Raw genomic sequence first — 21,212 nt, forward strand, 5'->3', positions numbered from 1 at the left:
ATGGAATTTTCAATATAACTTTTTTTTAGCGACGTTTTAGAAGCGAAAAAAAAAACCCATTTGAGGCGAAATCGCACTAAACCTCGGATCCGAATTTCAGAGCTTTTCAGGCTATATTTGCAGAGATATGATCTGAGGAAATTTGTCTTTTTGCAGACTCCTAAATTACATTCCAAACAGGTAACCTGGGGAAAATTGTCATAACTTTCTCTCTGAGCATCAGATTGAAATTTCGTAAGAAGATAAAAAAGGCGATAGACTGTAGCTTCTTGTATATATTTTTCAGAGCCAAAGGTCAAAACAGTGACACGTGGCATGTCGTACAAGTTTTCTCTATTGAACTAGTCTATAATCAGGTCACTGTGGGAGATTTGGCATAAGTCTTCCTTGGAGAATCCAATTTGGATCAGACTAGTGGCAGTGGAAAGAGGACGCAAAGGGCTACTGCAGGTCACAATTTCAAAACTTAAAGATCCGAAAGTACAAAGTTATAGTCATTTAAAGATCGAGCTCCTAAAATCAAGAAAAAGCAAGATGAGGAAGTTTGATGGCAAGGATCTAGTAAATTGGATACTTCAGATGGAGCAATATTTTGATCTACATGGTGTACCACTATTACAAAATGTATGTATTGCATCTTCATATTTAGAACTAGATAAATTTTTATGGTATAAAGGGCTTTGTTCTCGTAAACAACTTGTTACGTGGTCAATTCTCACGGAGGAAATGGTAGCACATTATGAGGATACAAAGAGCAACACCTTCTTTAGAGCAACACAACAACAATTGGAAAGAGTAAAAGGGCTTTGTGACATAATGGAAAGTAAAATTATGGCAACAAGGAAGTCTACCCCTCACAACTATAAAGATGGAAGTGTTGTTTCTCCTAGCCTTCCACAACCTACAAGGGTTACACCACAAAAATTGGAAGAAAAAAGAGAAAAAGGGCTTTGTTACAATTGTGATAGAAAATGCACTAAAGGTCATAAGTGTGCTGAGAAGAAATTATTTTACATAGAGTATGAAGAGGAGGAAGAAAAGGATCAAGAAACATCAAAAGAAGAGGATATACGCCAGGACCCAACCCCAGAGAAAGAAGAAATGAATCAGACCATATCTTGTAAAGCATTGGCAAGAATTACCACTCCCCTAACTCTCAAGATAGAAGGACATATCAAGAAGTGAAAGATCACATCAAGAAAGAAGAAATGAATCCAACGATATCTTGTAATTCATTGGTCGGAATTACCACTTCTCAAATTATCAAGATAGAAGGACATATCAAGAAGAAAAATGTTCAAGTAGTGAAAGATCACATTCAACATCAAGAAATGAATCCGAACATATCTTGTAAAGGATTGGAAGAAATTACCACTCCTCAAACTCTAAAGATAGAAGGACATATTAAGAAGAAAAAGGTTCGAGCATCAACAACAAGTTCTCCAACTTTTAAAGGATAACGCCACTTTGGTGCAAAATCAAATGAAACAACAGGTAGATCAACATCGTAGTGAAAAACGTTTTGATGTAGGTGATTGTGTATTTTTACTGCTACATCTCAAGCAAGCTATTTATGAGAAGGAAATATTGGCAATAATACATGCACTTAAAAAATGGAAACCTTACCGAATGGGAAGACATTTCAAGGTAAACATGGATCATGATAGTCTTAAATACTTTTTAGAACAACTATTATCTTTAGAAGAACAGAAAAAATGTGTCACAAATATGTTGGGTTATGACTTTGACATCATCTATAGAAAATGGAAGAAAATTTTTGTTGCAGATGCACTCTCAAGAAAGGATGAGGATGTGGAAGCATTGTTTTGTGCTATTTCTATTATCCAACCAGATTGGATAAATGAAGCAAGGAATGAATGGAAGAAGGACGAGGAAGTATGACCACTTATTCAAAAGTTGCAAAAGATCCCAATTCAAACAATATTGCCAAAAATTGAAGAGGAAGGAAAAATCATATTGGAACCTGGAGCAGTCACAGAAATAAGAACCTGACAGCTACATAATCTATCAATTTCAGAGTATCTCATCAAGTGGAAGAACTTACCCACTGAAGATTCCAAATGGGAGGACAATAATTTTATACAGAAGCATCAAGAACTACTCAAGCGTTGAGGATAACACTTTTTTAAGGAGAGGGGCATGTTAGGCCCCTATACTACTAGTGTAACCCCTTATTGTTATTAGTACAACCCCCTTATTATATTGATGTAACCATGTAGTGCCCATATTGTTACTATTGTGCCCCATAGAAGCCCACTATTGTTATTATTGTGCCCTTACATTATTATTGTTATGTCGGCTCTGATTATATTATGACCCCTTAGATTCCTATATATAGAAAGGAGGTATTTTCATTTGTATCATCCAAGAATTGTTCATTTGTGTAATGTAAAGGAGGTTGCCCCCTCGAAGAGGCTGAATTCTAAGGCGTTGATCTATCTTTTCTATCTTTTTGTGAGCTGGTTTCATAACAGTAATTTTGAAGACAGTTTGTGCGTTTTGTGTTTATTTATATGTTTTCTGTCTTTATGCTTAGTTATGATTCAGTTCTTTGTTATATTGCTTTAATTTCATCAAGAAGATTCATATCTACTTTGGTTTGGTAACTTATGCATGTTAGAACACTTAAGCGAATATCACAGATCTAATTAAGTAGAAATCAATTTAAGTTTGTGATTCGGAAGATAAGGGTTCGCGAAGGCTAGATAGGGCCCTAATTTAATGAGACACCTCGCTGCTACATCACATAGCCTTTTGGATGTAGAAACATGTTTCTAGCATTGCCTAATACTACCTTGGGTTACTGAAAGGGCTGGTAGTGTAGGGTTTTTTTGGTTATTGCAGCTAACTCCAAACCTGGGTCCAAGCCCCCTTAAGCCAACACATACCCCCAACCATACACCTTTGGTTGGTTGAGCCAAGGATGAGACATCCATGTCATCTAGTGATATAGTCTATCCTACAACATCAAGCCATTCAAATATGAGGTATTGTACGATGTTGTCCCACTCAAATTTTGTGATGTTCTTTTGGGAAAACATTATATCTAAAAATGTCATTTTTTTTATAAATCCCATCCTCGTAGTATCATTATTACCCTAGGAGGTAAGATATAAGGGATAGCATAACTAGTTCTAACTACTAAAATTTCATTAATGTCGACAAAATAGTGTTGAAAGGTAATATCTCATTTTGCAATTTTTTTCCCCTTCATAGTTTGGTCAAAAGGTGAAAGGAAGGTCACTGTGACCACCAAGGCTCGAAACATTGCCTCTATACACAACAAAAGTAGGTAGACATGATTATAGAGGTATATAGAGATATCTTCACTTCACCTATATGGAAACCTCTCACTACAAGTTAAATCATTCAATTGACTTTATACATGGTGCTCCTTTACCTAATGAACCAATATATAGATGCATTCTTTTGGATAATGAGGAAATAAATGTCAAATTCATGATCTCATCCAAAAGGGCCACATTAGAATAAGCTCCTTGACTTGAAGGAGCCAAATTTGTGTTGGTGCAAAAGAAGGATGGGACATTGAGACTCTATATTGATTACAAAGCCTTGCAAAAAAACATTTTCAAGAAGAGATACCTAATCCCCCTAGATAGATGATGTCCTTGATTAGCTTAATGATGTTGAGTTCTTTCATAAGATTGTTTTTGAAGTTAGGCTACCTCCAAATTGCAATTGAAAAAAATGATATATATAAGACAACTTTCAAATCTAAAGAAGGCCCTTTTGAGTGGGTGGTCATGCCTTTTGGCTTGACTAATTCTTTAGCTACAATCATAAGGATGATGGATGATATCCTATGGTCATTCATGAACACGTTTAGGGTTATATATTTGGATGGCATCCTCATCTTCAATAGAACCTAGTTGAAACATTTGTAGCACATTTACAAAGGCCTATGCATCCTGCATCAACATATGCTATATGGAAATATGAAGAAATTCTCATTTAGCAACCAGAGAATTCAATATTTACAATAGAGTGTGGAAAAACACGGGGTGCATGTGGATGCAACCAGGATGAAAGTCATTTGGGATTGGAGAGCCTTGATAACTCTAAGATATCTCTCCAACTTCTTCGAACTTTCTAACTTCTATAAAAATTTCATGTTGAGATTCTCACATATCACTTGGCCCTTATGTCCAGGGACCAAAGGTGGAGCTAAAGCAGATTTTGCATGGTACGAGACATAATAGAAAACATCCAAGGATTTGAATGACCAACTCTAATCCGCACTAGTCCTCACTCTGCTAGACCATAAATCTCCATATGAGATTGGGACACGTGCCTTCAATTATGTTATCAATGTAGTCCTCACTCAACAATTACATCTATTGGCCTATCACAATGAAACACTCTGTATTGTTATTCACATATCCCCAATTTATGACAAAGAGATATATTACATCATGTAGGCATGCCAATAGTGGAAGCATGATATTTTAATGAATGAGATGATAATTTACACATTGATTACAAGCCTCTACAATTCGTGTATACATAATGGAAGTTATACAATGAGCTCCATTACAAATGGTCAATGTAACTACAACGATTCCACTTGAAAAACACCAATTGTGCTATAGACTACCATAGTTAGCCCCTTATTATGACACTAACCATAATTATTAACTCCTATGGATAAGATACTATTATCATAATTATACTATTATTCATTGCTATGTACTAGATGTTGAGCATAGGAAAACAAGTTTTAGACTTCCATTTACAAAATGTGCTCTTATGATACATGACCATCTTTGTGTTCCTTTAAGGGAGCATTCCAAGTTGATTTAGGAGACACATTATAGTAGGGTGTTAGGATACTTCATTGTGGAGAAAACAAATGTAGTACTTTAGAAGCATTTCTACTGGCCATAACTTCAATAGGGCATTAGTCAGTCTATTAGATCGAGCATTGTTTATGAATTCGCTAAACCATCCATTAGGAAGCAGGGGTTTTACCCTCCTTCACCTACTTGAAACAAGCCCTAATATTTGGTTTCCATGGATTACATGTCGAGTTTTCCCTCAACCAAGCATGGTAATTATTTTTTGTTTGTGGTTGTTGATTGATTCTTTAAGATTTCTATTTTAATACCATGCAAGAAGTGTATCGCAACCAAAGCCAATATTGAATTCTTCTTTGAGAATTCTTGGGTTCATTTTGCACTACCTTACACCGTTGTTTTAGATAAGGACAATAATTTCCTTGGTAACTTCTGGTCCTGTTGATGGTGCTGGAACCTCCAACATTCACGGGATCACCCTGGTATGAAGTACCAACTAGACCTCACACCTTTTGGTGTGGGAGTCCTATTCAATATGATGTCCCAGTTACCATTATCTTAAAGTCAATTTTCCTTAGATCTTGCTTGTTAGCACATGAGAGTGGTCTTCTTTGTCTTCAAGTAGTGAGGTTCACGTGCCTGGTGATTGCTAGTGTTACCTGTGTCAATGGTTATTTCAATGTAGAGGGAGAGGGTGGGAGTGAGTCCCAAGTTAGATGGGAGGAAGCCCCAACTCCGTTATGAACAAATAACAAAACAATATGTGCACAACTTCAGGAGGAGCAGTACACTCAAATGCGGCAGTCACAACACAAGGAAATATAACACGTACAACACATAATGGAGGATTCTATGCGAGTGCGACGGTTGTTATAGCAAATTTACGTGAAAGGTCTGTCTGATGTCTGAGGAGGTAACCAACAGGGGTAGGACAATGTTAACAACTCATACAACACATTTTCATTAATATATAGGCATTACAACAAGTGAATGAGTTAAAGTGTTAAACACAGGTTAAAGGAACATGCATTACAAGTGTTCAAGATTAGTCTTATAACAGTTACAATACATGTGTGAAGAAATGCTGGCCTGTTAGCAGGCTTCTGAATTAAGCAAAAGTTCCAAGAGACATCATTACACCATACATCACTAGCCCCATGGGCGAGGCATTGGAGCCACTACTTACTCCTCAAATAAAATATTTCAAACTCTCAAGGCTATGTGGGAGGAGCCGAGGTGAAAAGTCCCTTGCATGTAAAAATGAGGGGGTATTTATAGCCAAGGGTGAAACTAACCCTTGTGGCTGTTCAATTTCCCTCATGACTGTTTGACTTCCATGAGCTTTTGACTTTACATGACTCTTCATATGACAAGTGGGTCTCTTGGACTTCCACGTTACATTACATTGATTAACAGTATTGCCCACAATAGAGATGTGGATGACATGACTCATGACAAGACTAGACACGACAATGCTGGTACATTCGTGCTGCTGTTGGTGTGCATGTAAAGCTGCAGTGTTGCTAGGTGATGGATGTACTCATGGTGTGTCACAACTTCACCTCCACTTGGAAAAGTGCCCAGAGTCTTTGATGGTTGTTGGGTTTGCTTGATGTTGCATTTGCACGTTGCTCCTTGCTTGCATGTTGGCATGCTTAACAGGTTCACCCGTTCGTGAAAAGTGAATGTTCGTTCATTCTTATGTCCATGAACACACCTTGCATGTTCACTCGTCTGTACGTCTACGAACCCATATTTGCATGATCATCCATTCACGATCAAATCTGTTTGCATGCATCATTTGTTCGTCCATTGGTGAAAATGTCCTTTTGCATGTACTCCCTTTGTTCATCCCATCCATCCTCGCGCCATGTTTGTTCGTGTACCTGTATCTGTAGTCACTCATGATGAGATGACATCAAATCCATAAACCTCGTAGTCTACCATGATGCATGATTGTTTCAGATTTAGATGACCAGGAGAGGAGACAAGGTTGCGAGTTGGGATGGAGGCTCTAGACACTGCTGGTGAAAACTGCGCAGAAGTCACTGGGTGATGGAGATGGGAAATCCAGATCGATAGTGATTGTCCGTGGGGTCTGAATCAGCTGAAGGAAAAAGCTGTGAAATTTTTGAGAGGAGCAGTTCGGGCTATGGGAAGGTTTGGCAGACAAAATATGCACAATTTTTGGAAGAAGCGGGCAACAGGAGCCTGGCAGCCAAAACTGCAAAATTCCTGGAGGGGACTAGTAGCTGGCTCCTGGGACCTTGGTAGAAAAACTGCACAATTCCTTGAGGGAACTGGCAGTTATCTACTAGGACATTGGCAACAAAAACTATGAAATTCCTGGAGGGAATTGGTAGTCAGCTGCTAGGGCTTGGTAGCAAAAATTACGCAATTCTTGGAGGGAATTGGTAGTCAGCTGTTGGGAATTGTTGGCGAGGAAAAATACGCTGATGCTGGCAGGATGGCCTGTTGATCACCTTTGCATAGTTTCTGAGCTGAGTGGACTGCTGGGGAGTAGAGGGCTTTCTCATGAAAACTTCATAGATTTCCGGGTGAGAAATCGGTCAGCTGACTGGTGGGATGGCTCGAAAAAATACTCAATTCTCTAAGGGAGACATGGATGGGCACTAGGTGTTTGTCCAGCCCACCTGTGCAATTTTCTCAGTTAGTAAAGCGGGCAAGGCCTACAACCTCTGTGCAATTTTTGAGGGGAGTCAATCCCGGGGTGAATGTCGGCTCAAACTCTCCATTTGACTAGCATGAAGGTTGATTTATCTGCTTGCAGGTAGCGCAGCTTGAAATTGATTTCTTGGTGCTTCTGTATTGTTCTAGGTGATAGTTGATCGAGTTGATGGCAGGTGAAGATGCATATGTGAGAGGGGAATTGGTCATTAGAACTTCAACAAAATGACTAAGTGTGTGAATGAGCGAAAAGGTGCATACATGATCTTGCAAACACACACTTATATGACTTGACGACGAGACAACTCAAACTAGCCAGACACACATGTTCAACATGACTAACTGACGGTGTGGGAGATAAGCGCGAAGCTTGTGACTGATGGTTGGTCGACCGTGATGATGCTTGCACAACAATGTATATGTCTGTGTGTGAGCACGATGGATGTTTACATAATGAAAAAAACATGTACACACGAAGTGAAGACCTTGTGTATGACCAGAACATGGTCGCAAGCCTGACATTGACATCAACATGAAAAGTTTTCGGTGATATGATCAAGTAAGGTGGGTGCAAAGACTCACATGAGCCCACTGAGTGAACCCAAGTGCATGCAGTTGTTAAGTAAAACTCTCAAAGAAGGCTCTGAAATTGGTTGCAGGCCAAAATTTTGGAGGGTGTTGCAGCCACTACAACACTTGGTGACACACTGGTAGAACTCCAACTTCTATTTGGTTCATTGTCAGCATAGGGCCTTGACCTTTTGGGGGGTATTGAATCATTGTGTGGGTTACTTCGGCTTCCCCACTTACCCCATGGAAATACATGGTTCATATTTTTCCAACTCAGTCAAACACAATCAAAAGTTCAGCTTGATCACAATATTTCAAGATCAGGAAGGGTAGTTTAGCTCGCGAGTTGAATATTTTCAAAGTATACGTTTTCATCTCTAGTGTTTCTCCACTACAAGTAGGCCTAGATAGTACCCCGACGGAGTTACGTAGGAACACACATATTGCTCCACTTCTAGCGAGCTTGGTCAGTACCCTGGTGGAGGTGCATGCTTCACCTCTCTAAGCAGGAAGCCTTTCTCTTCTTTCGCCTTTGTATTTTTTTAAGAGGACTGTGCATAAGCACTTATTGAGAGTAGAAGAGGTTGTTCCTTCAGAGAAGCATGTAAGACCTCTGGCATAGGTTTGCTCGTTTAGATTTTCCCCTTCTCCGTTTCTACTAGTTGTATGAGCTTGAACACACAAAGTAGAGGGCTGAGTGCAGGCATGGGGCTTCCCAGTGTGGACACAGGTTCATTGTTCGACCAAAAATCCCCTTGCATACAACTCATATTTTCTATCAAGACTTCATTGGTTGAAGGTTATAACCAAGCATGAAGAAGACAGACACAAGATTGGCCAAGTGCTGCAGTGTCATAATTCTATTCTTATCTCATCCACATACTCATTCAAAATCCAGAAAACAGTAGATGGAAACCCTTATTTCTCGAAAGAAAAATAGTAAGGTATTAAGCAACTCAAACAAACGAGAACAAAAATAGTAAGCGAAGAAACCAAATGAAAACAAAGATAGTAAGCAAGGCAAACAAAATGAAAAAAACAAGCAGCAAGCAGACTACGTACATGGCATGGGGCGGGGCCCAACCTACTGGAAGTAGTGATTGAGATCTTGGCCATTGATGGGAAGGTTGTCAATCCTCCCATCAAGTGATTGCAGATGGTATGTGTGTGGGCCAAGCTTCTCATGGACTGTGTATGGACCAATCCACAGGGACTGAAACTTCATATTCTTGCCTTTGTCTTCATGGGACTTATCCCATTTTAAAAACAAGTCACCAACATCGAAGTTAGCTTTCCCTGCAGACTTCTTATCGAACCATCACTTGATACAATTCTAGTGGAGTGTAAATTTTTCTTTTGCTTTCATCCTTTCCCCCTGAAGCTTGTGGAGTGTATCCATCATACGCTAAACTAGCTTGCGAGGCTTGCCTTGGGATTCTTGGGATAGATGAAGTACATGCAAGTAGATATTTGGTGGAAGGATGGCTTCTTTACCATAGACCAAGAAGTACGGTTAGGTATTCAGAGAGGGTTTGGGTGTTACGTGGTAAACCCATAGTGCATTCTTCAGAGTGGTATGTTAGTTATGCTACTAAGAGAAAACGTTCTTTTTTATTTTGTGGATGAGGTTTTTATTCGTGGATTCTGCTAGACCATTTCCTTGCGGGTAGTAGTTGGCTGAATGTTTTAGTTGAATACCATTTTGTAAAGCAAAATCATAAAGATTTAAAGATGAAAAGTACATTTCATTATGAACAAAAAGTGATACCGGAATGCTAAAGCGTGAGATGATGTTCTGCTGGAGGAAGCTAATGACCTCTTGGCCGTTCACTTGTTTGAGAGGAACTGCTTTTGTCCACCGCGTGAAGTAATCAATTGCTGTTAGAATGTAGTGGTGTTGTTTTGATGAATGTGGGAAAATATACCCAATGATATCTAGGCCCCATTGTTGGAATGGTTCAGTCACTACAACAGGGTGCAGTGGGGCTGCTGACCTACGTGTTCTGCCAGCACATTACTGAAAAATCGGTAACTTGTGGGCATAAGCATGTGCATCCTTGAATAATGTAAGCTAGTAGAAACCATCTCGCATAACTTTGTGTGCAATGTTGTTTACCGCAAAGTGACCCCGAGTGGGTCCTGTTAGACTCGGTCCTGTCAGTCCCTTGTTAGAAACAAATTCTCCAAGGTTCATTTCTCGTCATTCATTGATGTTACTGTGGTCCAGAAAAGAGTCATTTCAGAAGTCAAGGTTTTATAGTTGGTCTTCAAACTTGTCAAATGATTCCTACAGGCTAGAAGAAGGTTCAGTGAGTTTATATTTCAAGATGGTTATCAATGCAAGACTGTTTTGAAGAAGAAATCGTTAAATGTGTTTTCAAAGATGTAATTATTGAAATTTTTCGATAGAAAGCATGATGTTTTTTCAGAGCAGATTTAAGGACAGTGCTCTCCATGCCAATGATGAGAATGATTCCTTTACACCTGAGGAACTTCAGCAGTAGGCCCAGGAGGAGAAAAAGAAATATCATACTCTTAAGAAAGAAGGAAAAGGTGAGGAAGCATTACAGGCATTTAAACGAGGCAAGGAGCTCGAATGCCGTTCTGAAACTTTAGAGCTTTCTTTGAGAAAGAGCATGAGAAGGGCTGTCATCATTGCTTGATGAAGTTGCTTTCAGTTTCAATGGTGGGAAGGACTCTACGGTTTTGCTGCATCTTCTACGGGCAGGATATGCTCCTGTTGAAATGGGAGAACATGGAGGTAGTGAACATGTATGCTCTAAATTGAAGCATCCAATAAGGACAATCTATTTTGAAAATTCGGGGGCATTCCGAGAAATCAATGCGTTCACATACGAGACGACAGAAACCTATGACTTGCAGATGGAGATTATTCGGCTTGATTTTAAGTCTAGTTTAGAGGCACTGCTAAAGGAAAAGCCTGTCAAAGCAATCTTCCTTAGTACCTGTATAGGCGACCCTAATGCGGTATATTAGCACAGGCGAGGGAATGAAAATTTTCAGAATACATATCTTGGGTTGGTCTAGAACAATTCTACCCAAGTTCAGAAGGATGGCCACCTTTCATGAGAGTGAATCTCATCTTGGATTGGTCATACAGAGATGTATGGGTTTTTATTCTTGCATGCAAAGTTCCATATTGCACGCTTTATGATCAAGGATATACTTCAATTGGAAGCATTCATGATACAATACCAAATGCGTTGCTGTGTATTAACAATTTATCTGGTGATAAAGAAAATTTCAGATATTCCATAGGCTGGGCAGTCACTCATCGGGCAGTAATTCCTAATGATATTGATGCTATCTCTGAAATAGTTGAACAACAGATTCAAGTTAGTGACATCGTGTTTATCTTTGGCGGCGTGGGACCTATTCATTTAGATGTTTCGTTGGCTGGAGTTGCAAAAGTCTTTGGTGTGCGCTTGGCTCCTGATGAAGAATTTGAGGAATATCTGAGACAGTTCATAGGAGAAGAGTGCTCTGGTTTTCAGAATGAGATGGCTCGGCTACCTGAGGGAGATCTGTTCAGTAAACCATATAATTCCAAAAAGACTTGTAAATATTCCCTCAACTTTGTGCATGAAAATTTTATTACTTCAAGGTAAGCTGCAATTCTCATTTGTAACGTGACGCTAAGAAATATGATTGAAAATTGGACGGGCTAATTAAGCTCATTTTCAAAATTGGAAATTGGAAGGTGCGCTACGCGTTGGGGGTGTGCGCTACGCACCGGGCAGTGTGCTACGCATTGGGTTAGCGCGGCCAGTGTAAAAATACACAGGTGCTACGCATCAGGCTGTGCGCTACGCACTGGGATAGCGCGCTACACACTTAGTCCTGCACAAATTTTGTTTGTATTCATGCGACCAAATCGTGTCTAATCGCCTCCAAGCTTGCAAATAAGAATCTGAGGGTGTTTATGTTTTCAATGTTCCTAAAAGAGAAGAACTTGACCGTCTAACAACACGATTGATAAAGGACTTCAGCCAGTGGTCGACTCACAATGCTGATAAGCGTATACTATTATTTACCAATAATGATGATCCTTTTGGAAATATTGATCGTGGTGCCAAAGCAGACATGAGGAGGACAACAGTTCAGCGAGCCAAAGATGCACAAGAGTTAAGTATATCAATTGAGCTTCTCCCTTTGAATAGGCCAGGCGAAAAATTCAATGTTGCCATTTTCTATGCTGATATGCTTGAATTGGAGAAGGGAGAAATATCTCAATTTATTCCTGTAGCAGTTGAAAAAGTTTGAAAATCTGAAAAACCAATTAAGGAAAGGGATGTACAAGAAGTGTACTGTTCGAAAGATTATTTTAATGGCAGCAGATGGGATGTCTATTGGGTTGTATACATATGCTTTAATTCGGCCTGCAATACAAGGATCGGTCACTTGGTTTGATTCTGTGATCAACATTCCTTTGAAGTCAGAAAATAAAGGAAAGTCAGCGCGCAGAGTATAAATATTCTTCCTCGAAAATGCAAAGCCAACAAGGATATCGACACAGACCCCTTTTTGTTATGGCTTGGAAAGGAGTTTCTCAAGGATTTCAAATTAGCACTATTGTTTTTACGGGAACAGCCAGGACAACTAAAATACATTGAGTGGTTATCCTTTCAGAGCACGTTAAAGACAGCGATTCTTACGCTATTGTTGCTGCACATACAGGATCTGGGTGTTAACTACAAGCAGTGAAACGGACATTTGACCTTTTCGATGAATTTCGAATTGATCATTTCCGAGGACTTTCTGGCTATTGGGTTGTTCCTGCAGAAATATGGACTTGCAAATAAATTTAAATTGAACATTGAGTGCAACCATGCAAACCTCTCTGAGTACAGTTGTCATCATGAGCTGGAATTGGCAGAATTTTAGTTTAAAGGCTATTTTTATTAAAATCGGTTTTATTCGAATGGCAAATGTAACTTGGCAATGAAAGGTGAAAAGTAAAAGACCGAACGCCACGAAGACATCGACCACAACAGAAAAATAGGAACCGATCTCCTACTAATGACTTCAGTTAATAATCCAAATGGATCTGCGCTCCAATATTTGTCTCTTAATTGGCCATCAGAGGAATTCAAGGGAAACGATGCTCTGTTTTTAGAAAAAATGGATGACTCTTTCTATTCTTGCAATTATAGTTGAAACAGCTCATTCTTTTTCATCGACATGTAGGAGAAAGGTTTTTGGTCTATTTAATGTAAAAAAAATCATTTTGACGGAGTTAGAGTTCTAAGATCTGGTGTAGGAGAAAAACAGAGCTTCTATTGTACAGTTTGACAGAGATTTTAATAAAAAATGCAGCTTTGACCCCTGAGATTCCTGTGGTATGAAATTTAACATTTGTCTCATCCTTTGTTTCATATGTAATCTGTTGTGTTCCATTTCATTTCATTTCTAAATGAATACTTTTAAGTGAGAAAGGCAGAATTCAAATTATTTGCTCTGTCTTGAAGAAGTGTTCATATTAAATGTTTTCTTCTGTTTGACAAGGATTCATCTTCTATGCCCTTTTCAACCTCTCAACAGTTCACCCACTCCACATTATTTCAAATTTGATGTTAAACTTCTTGCCTATCTTGCCTCAGGAGATAATCTGTGTTTTTTATTATATTTCTCTGTTTCAAGCTGTTCGTTGCCCATGCAGCCCAGAAAACCCAATCATTTATTGAAAACCCCTTTCTATTAATTTACTAGCCTAAAATCAGTATTTCTTATCGGTCATCTCACCCCCTTTGAAAACTTGTCTGCCGAGATAGACCCGGAGAGAGCCCTCTCCTGTCCTCGTAGGGCTAGCTACGAGGCTGAGCGTGGTTTGATGTTGCCTTGAGTTTTGCCTTCCTCAGCCTGGGGCAGATTCGAGCGCTAGCAAATAATCTGTGTTAATGACCTCCTGGCCGTTCACTTGTTTGAGAGGAACTACTTTTGTCCACTGCGTGAAGTAATCAATTGCTGTTAGAATGTAGTGGTGTTGTTTTGATGAATGTGGGAAAATATCCCCAATGATATCTAGGCCCCATTGTTGAAATGGTTCAGTCACTGCAACAGGGTGCAGTGGGGCTGCTGACCTACGTGTTCTGCCAGCACATTGCTGACAAACCGGGAACTTGTGGGCATAAGCATGTGCATCCTTGAATAATGTAAGCTAGTAGAAACCATCTCGCATAACTTTGTGTGCAATGTTGTTTAACACAAAGTGACCCCCAGTGGGTCCGTCATGCAGATCTTGTAGTACCTTCTCTGATTCATGTTCCTCCAGGAACCTAAGCAAAATTTTGTTGTTGTGCTTCCTGTAAAGCACTTCGTGCACCAACTAATATGCTAAAGTTTTGAGGCGCAATTCCCTCTTCTGTCTGATGGAAAAGTGAGAGGGTACAGTGTGATGCTCAAGGTACTAGCACACATCTCTGTACCAAGAGGTTCTATATTCAGTGGGTGTTGCTCACCTTATGTCATACATCTCAACTTCTTGCTCCCAGTCGACGAGCTCTTATTCGCTCTCCTGTGCGTGTATTGCTTCAAGTGAAAGTCTACAGAGCCCATGTCCTTTGATCATGTGAGCTATCTTGATTTCAGGATCATACTCTTGCAAGCCTGTCATCGAGTTCACAAGTCGTTCGTCCAGTTCTTGTTGTACAAGCAATGTGCGGACTGCTGGGTGAGGGACGTAGATTATGCAGTAGTTCTTCAACAAGTAGGGTCTGAAGTGTTTCACCGCCTTGTAAACTGCGTATGCTTTCTTGTCAACGATGGGGTAGTTGATTTCTTTTCCCTACATGCTTGAGCTCATGAAGGATATGGGACGTTCATCATTCATCTCATCCTTCTGAGTGAGTACTGCAGCGAACGAATTATCGGAGGCAAAGGTGTATAGCAGTAAATCATTCTAGAAGTATGGGCTGTAGAGTGTAGGCACTTCTGCAATAGACTTCTTGATACAGGTGAATGCATACTTTGCCCTCTTACCACAGCTGCAGACTGCATCTTTCTTCATCATGTCCTGCATGGGTTTGAATATTTATGCATATCCGAGATGAACTTCAGGAGGAAGTTTATCTTGCCCAAGAAGCACTGCATGGATTTCTTGTTCGTTGGGTGAGGGATTTTTGTGATAGTCTGGACCTGTCTGAATCCAGCTTGATCTCAATTTTTGCAAAAATGTGTCTAAGAAGGTTCCCCTCAGACACTGCGAATACACTCTTTTTGGGATTCAAGGAAATCTTGTATTTTCGCCATCACTAAAAATATTTCTTCAGGTGGTGTATGTGGTCCTCACATCTTCTTGAGAACACAGTCACGTCATCGAGGTATACCACTACACTCTATCCGATGAGTCCATGAAAAGTGACGTCCATGGCACTCTGAAAGGTTTTGCTTGCATTCACAAGCCCAAACAACATTCGTCTGTAAGCAAACGTACGCCACTTAGTACGGAAGGTAGTCTTAAGTTTGTCAGGTTCTACTACCAGAACCTGATTGTATCCTAAAAAACTGTCAAGTAGGGAAAACATCTATGCCCCAGATACTGTTTGCAGAATGTGGTCCATAGACGACATGGGGTTGTTTTCTTTGTTCGAGGCATGGTTCACGTTCTGGAAATATTACATAAGTGGATTTCCACTGACTCCTTGCGTGAAGTAACAAGGTTTGAAACCCACATGGAATGATGAATTTTGTATATGATCTGTCCATCCAAAAACTTGGTAAGCTCTTTCTGTATGAGGGGTTCAAGTGACGGGTGTACTTTCCTCAGCTTCTATTGATATGGCTTGACCCCTTCTTTGATCGGAATGATGTGTTGGATTATCCGCATGTCATAATTTTTCAGACCATCGTACGTGTTGTAACATAATTTGGTTTTGATAAGTTAATATATTAGTCAAAAATAATTTTAAAATGTTAAGTTAGGATATGGATGCAAAATAAAGAAGAGTTAAAATGTTAGGACAATTTTATGTTTTATAGGCATCCATATCAATAAGAAAAGGGTCCTATAAATTATAGGATCTCTCAAGGTGATTGAGTATTCTATATTTGTGGTTTCATATTGTACATAAATTTCAATATTCAAATGATTTCCAGAAAATATAAAAAAGAAAATGAGAAGAGGGTATGTTAGAAAAATAAATAAGAAAAGAAAAAGGGAAATATGAATCCCACAAAAGAAAAATAGAAAATAAGACTGAAAGTGTTGCAAGTTCAATTGTCACTACTGATAAGTTAGATCTTTTATTCCATTTTCAAATAAGGATTGTGTGCAAATTGTTTGTGAATGCAACAATGATCGAAATCCTGTTCATGTCATAGCATTTAATCATGATTGAACTCATTTAAATTTCTATTAAATAGATTAGTGAATGAAGGTTTACCAAACAATTTAAACCTTGTAAATCAGTAGCTAGGTAGAAATAACATTGACTCAATAGTTTGATCTGAAATAAGTGATAGGATAAGGTAGATGTACATAAAAGAAAGATGATTTGGGTTTGCTAGCTTAAGTGAACCCTTTAAATAAAGAAGAGAAAATGTTATCTTAGAAAAAGAATGGAATGCAAAAGGGTAGGTAGAAGCACTATGGTGGTTAGAGGAAAAAAATGAAGATTTTATCCTAAAGTCAAATGTCAAGTATTATTTTCATGTGAAGAAGACAAAGGATTAAAGTTGTACTCTAAATATTAATATACCAAATAATTTTGGTGTATCAATCCTTATTCCTAAGTTCTAATACCCAAACTCACCCCCCGCTCATATTTTTGTCCACTTCCCTATTCCTAAGTTTTATTACCCCACCACATACTCCAAATATTCCCCACTATGCATTAAATTATTTTCTCTCGATGCCACCAAGAAACTCGTCACCTCACATTAACACTCCACCACCTCTCACCTCATCTGCACCCATCTCCCAAGATTTGATGGTCCACACAACGTTTTGGTCGCCCTCATCATCTGAACTTTACGGGGGGGGTTTGAAATGGGCGGTATTCGTAATGGCGCCCGCCCCTACATTTAAACACTACATCATTTCAGACCCCCGTTCGGAGAAACCGTTAACCACCTCCCCCACCCTTTGAAAAGCAATTTCTATGCCTCCCGATACCACTCTTCTACCCATTTCACTCCCACCATTCACCTTCCACCACGTCATTTTCCCTTTGATTCCGCTAATCACATCCACTCCCTCCAATGGAACCGCACCACCCTCAATGGAAAAACTAGACTATTATATAATTATCCCCTTCACTCATTAACCAGTTACTGAATTCATACACTTCCACTATTATTTCTCTGTTACAGGTTTGTTGGACCAAACTTCGAAATTTTCACCCGCTAGCGACATTGTCCTCTCACTCATTTTCAACCTATTACCTCTATTCTTGTCCTCAAATCCTAAGTCCCCTCTGTTTATTGAAGCCTTTAATCCAGTTTTTACTACTGTCCTTAACCTTATCCGAAGTTGCCTCCAAAATACAAGGGACTAGAAGAACCTATCAATCCTTTGATCTATCCTCCCATTGATTTTCACCACATCCCTTTGGCTGAAAGAGACCATAAAATCCATGAAACTCTATGCGAATTTGACCTTTTTGAGATGTATTGCTGGCTCAAGGAAAAATACGTAGAAAAATCTGGTGACATTCAGTTGTGGGAATCCAATTTACCCCACTACATTTTCCCCTGTACCCACAGTACCCCAGAATTTGTTAGGAAGTGTCATGCATGTTATTTGCCAAGCCAAAGAGCCATCATTGCCCCCACTAGAGAAATGTTGTTTACTATCACTCAAGCCATAGACCAGATGATGAAAGCCCCTACAGTAGAGAATGCCACCCCATTTTCCTATGAAGCACTTGCTGAATTGTACCAGAAATTGGATGTTGCCAAGAGGGCCAAAACCATTGAACTTTTCTTGACAAAAAATGCCCCATTGCCAAAGAAAAATCCTTCCTATCCCTCCTCTATTCTCCCTGAGAGAGCCAAGCAAATTATCACAGTCATCTCTTACCTGCTTGGCTACTACTCAAATCAGTGGGTAGATGAGGCCATCATAGGATTTCTATCCATTTTCTTTGCTAATTCTAAGTCCTCCATCATGTTTAACGTCAGCCAATTTCTTGCAGATTCAATTCATGAGCAGTTTATCAAAATCTAGGCTGAGGAGGTGTTCAAGTATGCTTCTGTGTTACTCTATATGTTCTTATATTTTCAAGGAGACAACATCAAGATTTCTTTACAAAAGCTGGATGCAGAAGGGAACCAATAGTCAGTCATCTTTTGGACTACTTTGGTGATGAAGGAACAAAAGGAATACACATACAAACAATTCGTAGAGATGTTTTTGCATCCAACAATAAATCTCTTAAGCAGCAAAACGGAACTGAGCATCAGTGAGGAAATTAGAAACATGTTGCAGCTATCAGACCAAGTTCAGTAAGGGGATTGGTATCTTTATCAGAATTATACAGAATTGAGAATATTTGGGTGTGAGATTTCCCCTTACAAGCTGCCTAAATTCCTCCCAACGAGGATTTTTTTCTCTAGAGTACATAAGAAATATGCTTAATATGGATGAGATCCACTTTGTAGCTGCCAAGAAGAAGTCCCAATTCAAAATTAAAATAAAAATAAAAATAGGGCCTTTCATTTCCAACAACAGGGAAACAGGGGAAGAAGCAGATAAGCTACTAAAAGAAATGCAGTTCAGCCTTAGTTTCACATGGTCATATGATCCATTGGGGGTCATTTATAAATTAAGAGTGGAAAACAAATCCACTACCTATTGTCACACAACCAGACCAGAGATATAGAAGTACAAAAACCAGCTAGAATGGGCTGAGAACACCCTATAGAGGCACAAGAGCAACTGGTATCATCCTCCATAGTATAGACTCCAACCATGCAGGAGAAAACAACTGAGAGAAGTAGAGAAGAAGAGTCCCCTTCAAGGATTGAAATTTTTAGTGAAGGATTCAAAATTATGTATAGGGAGAAGGCCAAGCTTAGTTCCAAAGTAAGCCTCAGCAAGGATTCAGATCAAGAGAACATTATCACCACTAATGAGCCACTTGTTTCCTCATTAGTGGGTGGTCAGACCACACTGTCTCCCACTACCTCCATGGATTCACAATATCAACAACAAATGCAGACCAACATATCTACTACATGGGAGACAAAGAAAATTATAATGGACATTTTTAAGGAGATAAAAGTAAGGAATGATGCCTTGAAGATTAACACCTACAATCAGTTTTGGAAGTATACTTCTGGTTCTCAAACCATGTTGTTTTCAACCTTTGATTCAGAGAAAGGTAAAATGCAAATGGCATTCCTCTAGGCACAGGTTCCCCAACCCAAGGCAACATCAGACTACAAGAAGACAACATTTGAGTTTGATGTAAAAGACATACATCCCATTGACCAAATGGAGATGCACAAGCAGACTGGGGAAATGATTTTTTCCATTGTCACTAACACTGCTATGAGTTTTTCTAAATTGCAGGTTACATTAGCCAATGTTCAATCACAACTGAAGATGGAGAAGGTCTCTGCACTTGCCAAAGACACCAGGATAAAAGCTCTAGAGGACTTGGTGATCAAAGTGGGTTATGACCCTACAAACATCAATGTTGCAGAAGAGCTTGTAAAGAAAAATAATTTAGACATAACAACATTAAGGAAGCGGTTGAAATTTCTATCTATAGAAGATCCTCTGACCAAGTATATTGAAGAAAAAAAGACACAAAAGGCAAACATGATGAATCTCATCATGGAGTAGAGTGCACAATTGAAGAAAATGGAGACAAAGATGGAAAATATGATGAAAGAAAAGGAGCAAGTTGCCAAAATGACTGTTTCCCATTTGGAATCACTCCCTATGACAACCATTCCTACAACCACATATTCTACAACAAGCATAGGGGATGCTACAAATCAGTTGGAAAATGTAGTATAGAACATGTCTCTCCAGACTAAAGAGATCAAAATATTACAGGCTCAAGTCAATCTTCTACAAGATCATCAAACAAAGACTAAGACTTTTCATGCAGTGAAGCTACGGAGAGCTCAAAATCAGATAGAGGTATGGAAGAAGTCAGCAGCTGAGTACTCTATTGGCTACACACTAGCCCATGTTAAATACATCATATGGAACAATATCATTGAAGAAATAGATGAAATCTGGCCATGTATCCAGATTATATTCGAGAAGGAGGAATTGATGGAGAAAGCCAAGCAAACCATTTCCACTATCAATGTTGAATTGGGAGAAATGCCTGCTACAACCAACAACATCATAAAGTTCCTCAATTCCAAAAATAGATATGAGATGGATGATCTAGGAGTAGATGACAAAACAAAAACCATCCTGGAATTAAAGAAAGTTTTAATAAAGAAGAAATTGGTTGTACAACTAACAGAGAAATGTCACACTCTAGAGGTAACAGTTAACAAGTTTTTCACTAGAATAGATGCATTGAACAAGAAAGGTCCACCTCCTCTATTTTTTATCAATGAAAAATTGATGACCAGGGAAGATTACAAGAAAAAGCTTCAATACATTACAAAGGATACATCTAAGTCTTCCCGCATGTTAAACACACACATGGTAGCAACAAAATATTAAAGATCAATAAGAGAGTACATCTATTATTTGACAATGATATACATTTATAGTACATTCATATGACCTTTGGTTTCATATTCCAAGGTCTCTTGGGCTTCCTTAGTCTATTCGACTTCCACACCAACCCTTAGAGGATTAGGTGTCCAACATTCCCCCCTTAATCCGAAGTGTTATGTATGAGTCCAAGAAGAGAGCTGTAATAAAAAATGTGAAAAATGCATGGTAGCACTAGGCTGAATGTGCTCTCTAAAATGTTAGTATAAAGGGCAGTGGTTTAAGGATGACCACCAACACTGGAATGCTTAGTGCAGTTCCCAAAACTATTCCAAGTCTGGCTTGAAGCTCAGGTCTTCTGCTAGAGGAAGTGCTCCTGATGTTTTGAAGAGGGAAACTTTCAACCAATAAAGGGAGGTCTCACCCTGCATAAAACAGAGAACCTCAACCTAAAAAGGGAGGTCTCAACC

General features: G+C 39.2%; 1 protein-coding gene across 1 annotated transcript in view; it reads left to right on the top strand.

Annotated features, from left to right (window-relative positions):
- LOC149205260 (bifunctional cytosolic FAD synthase/FAD diphosphatase-like) overlaps window positions 1-12,377 on the top strand; it is a 34,304-nt gene extending 21,927 nt beyond the window's left edge. The window contains exons 2-4 of the mRNA XM_089397356.1: window positions 10,738-11,080; window positions 11,131-11,718; window positions 12,059-12,377. Coding sequence (XP_089253482.1) covers window positions 10,738-11,080; window positions 11,131-11,718; window positions 12,059-12,377 — 1,250 coding nt within the window. The remainder of the gene's footprint in view (window positions 1-10,737; window positions 11,081-11,130; window positions 11,719-12,058) is intronic.
- The last annotated feature ends 8,835 nt before the right edge of the window (window positions 12,378-21,212 follow it).

This window comes from Pinus tabuliformis, chromosome 1_2 (genome assembly GCF_031772625.1).
Source record: "Pinus tabuliformis cultivar Carrire ecotype Pingquan chromosome 1_2, CPIR1, whole genome shotgun sequence".
Classification (NCBI taxonomy): Eukaryota; Viridiplantae; Streptophyta; class Pinopsida; order Pinales; family Pinaceae; genus Pinus; species Pinus tabuliformis.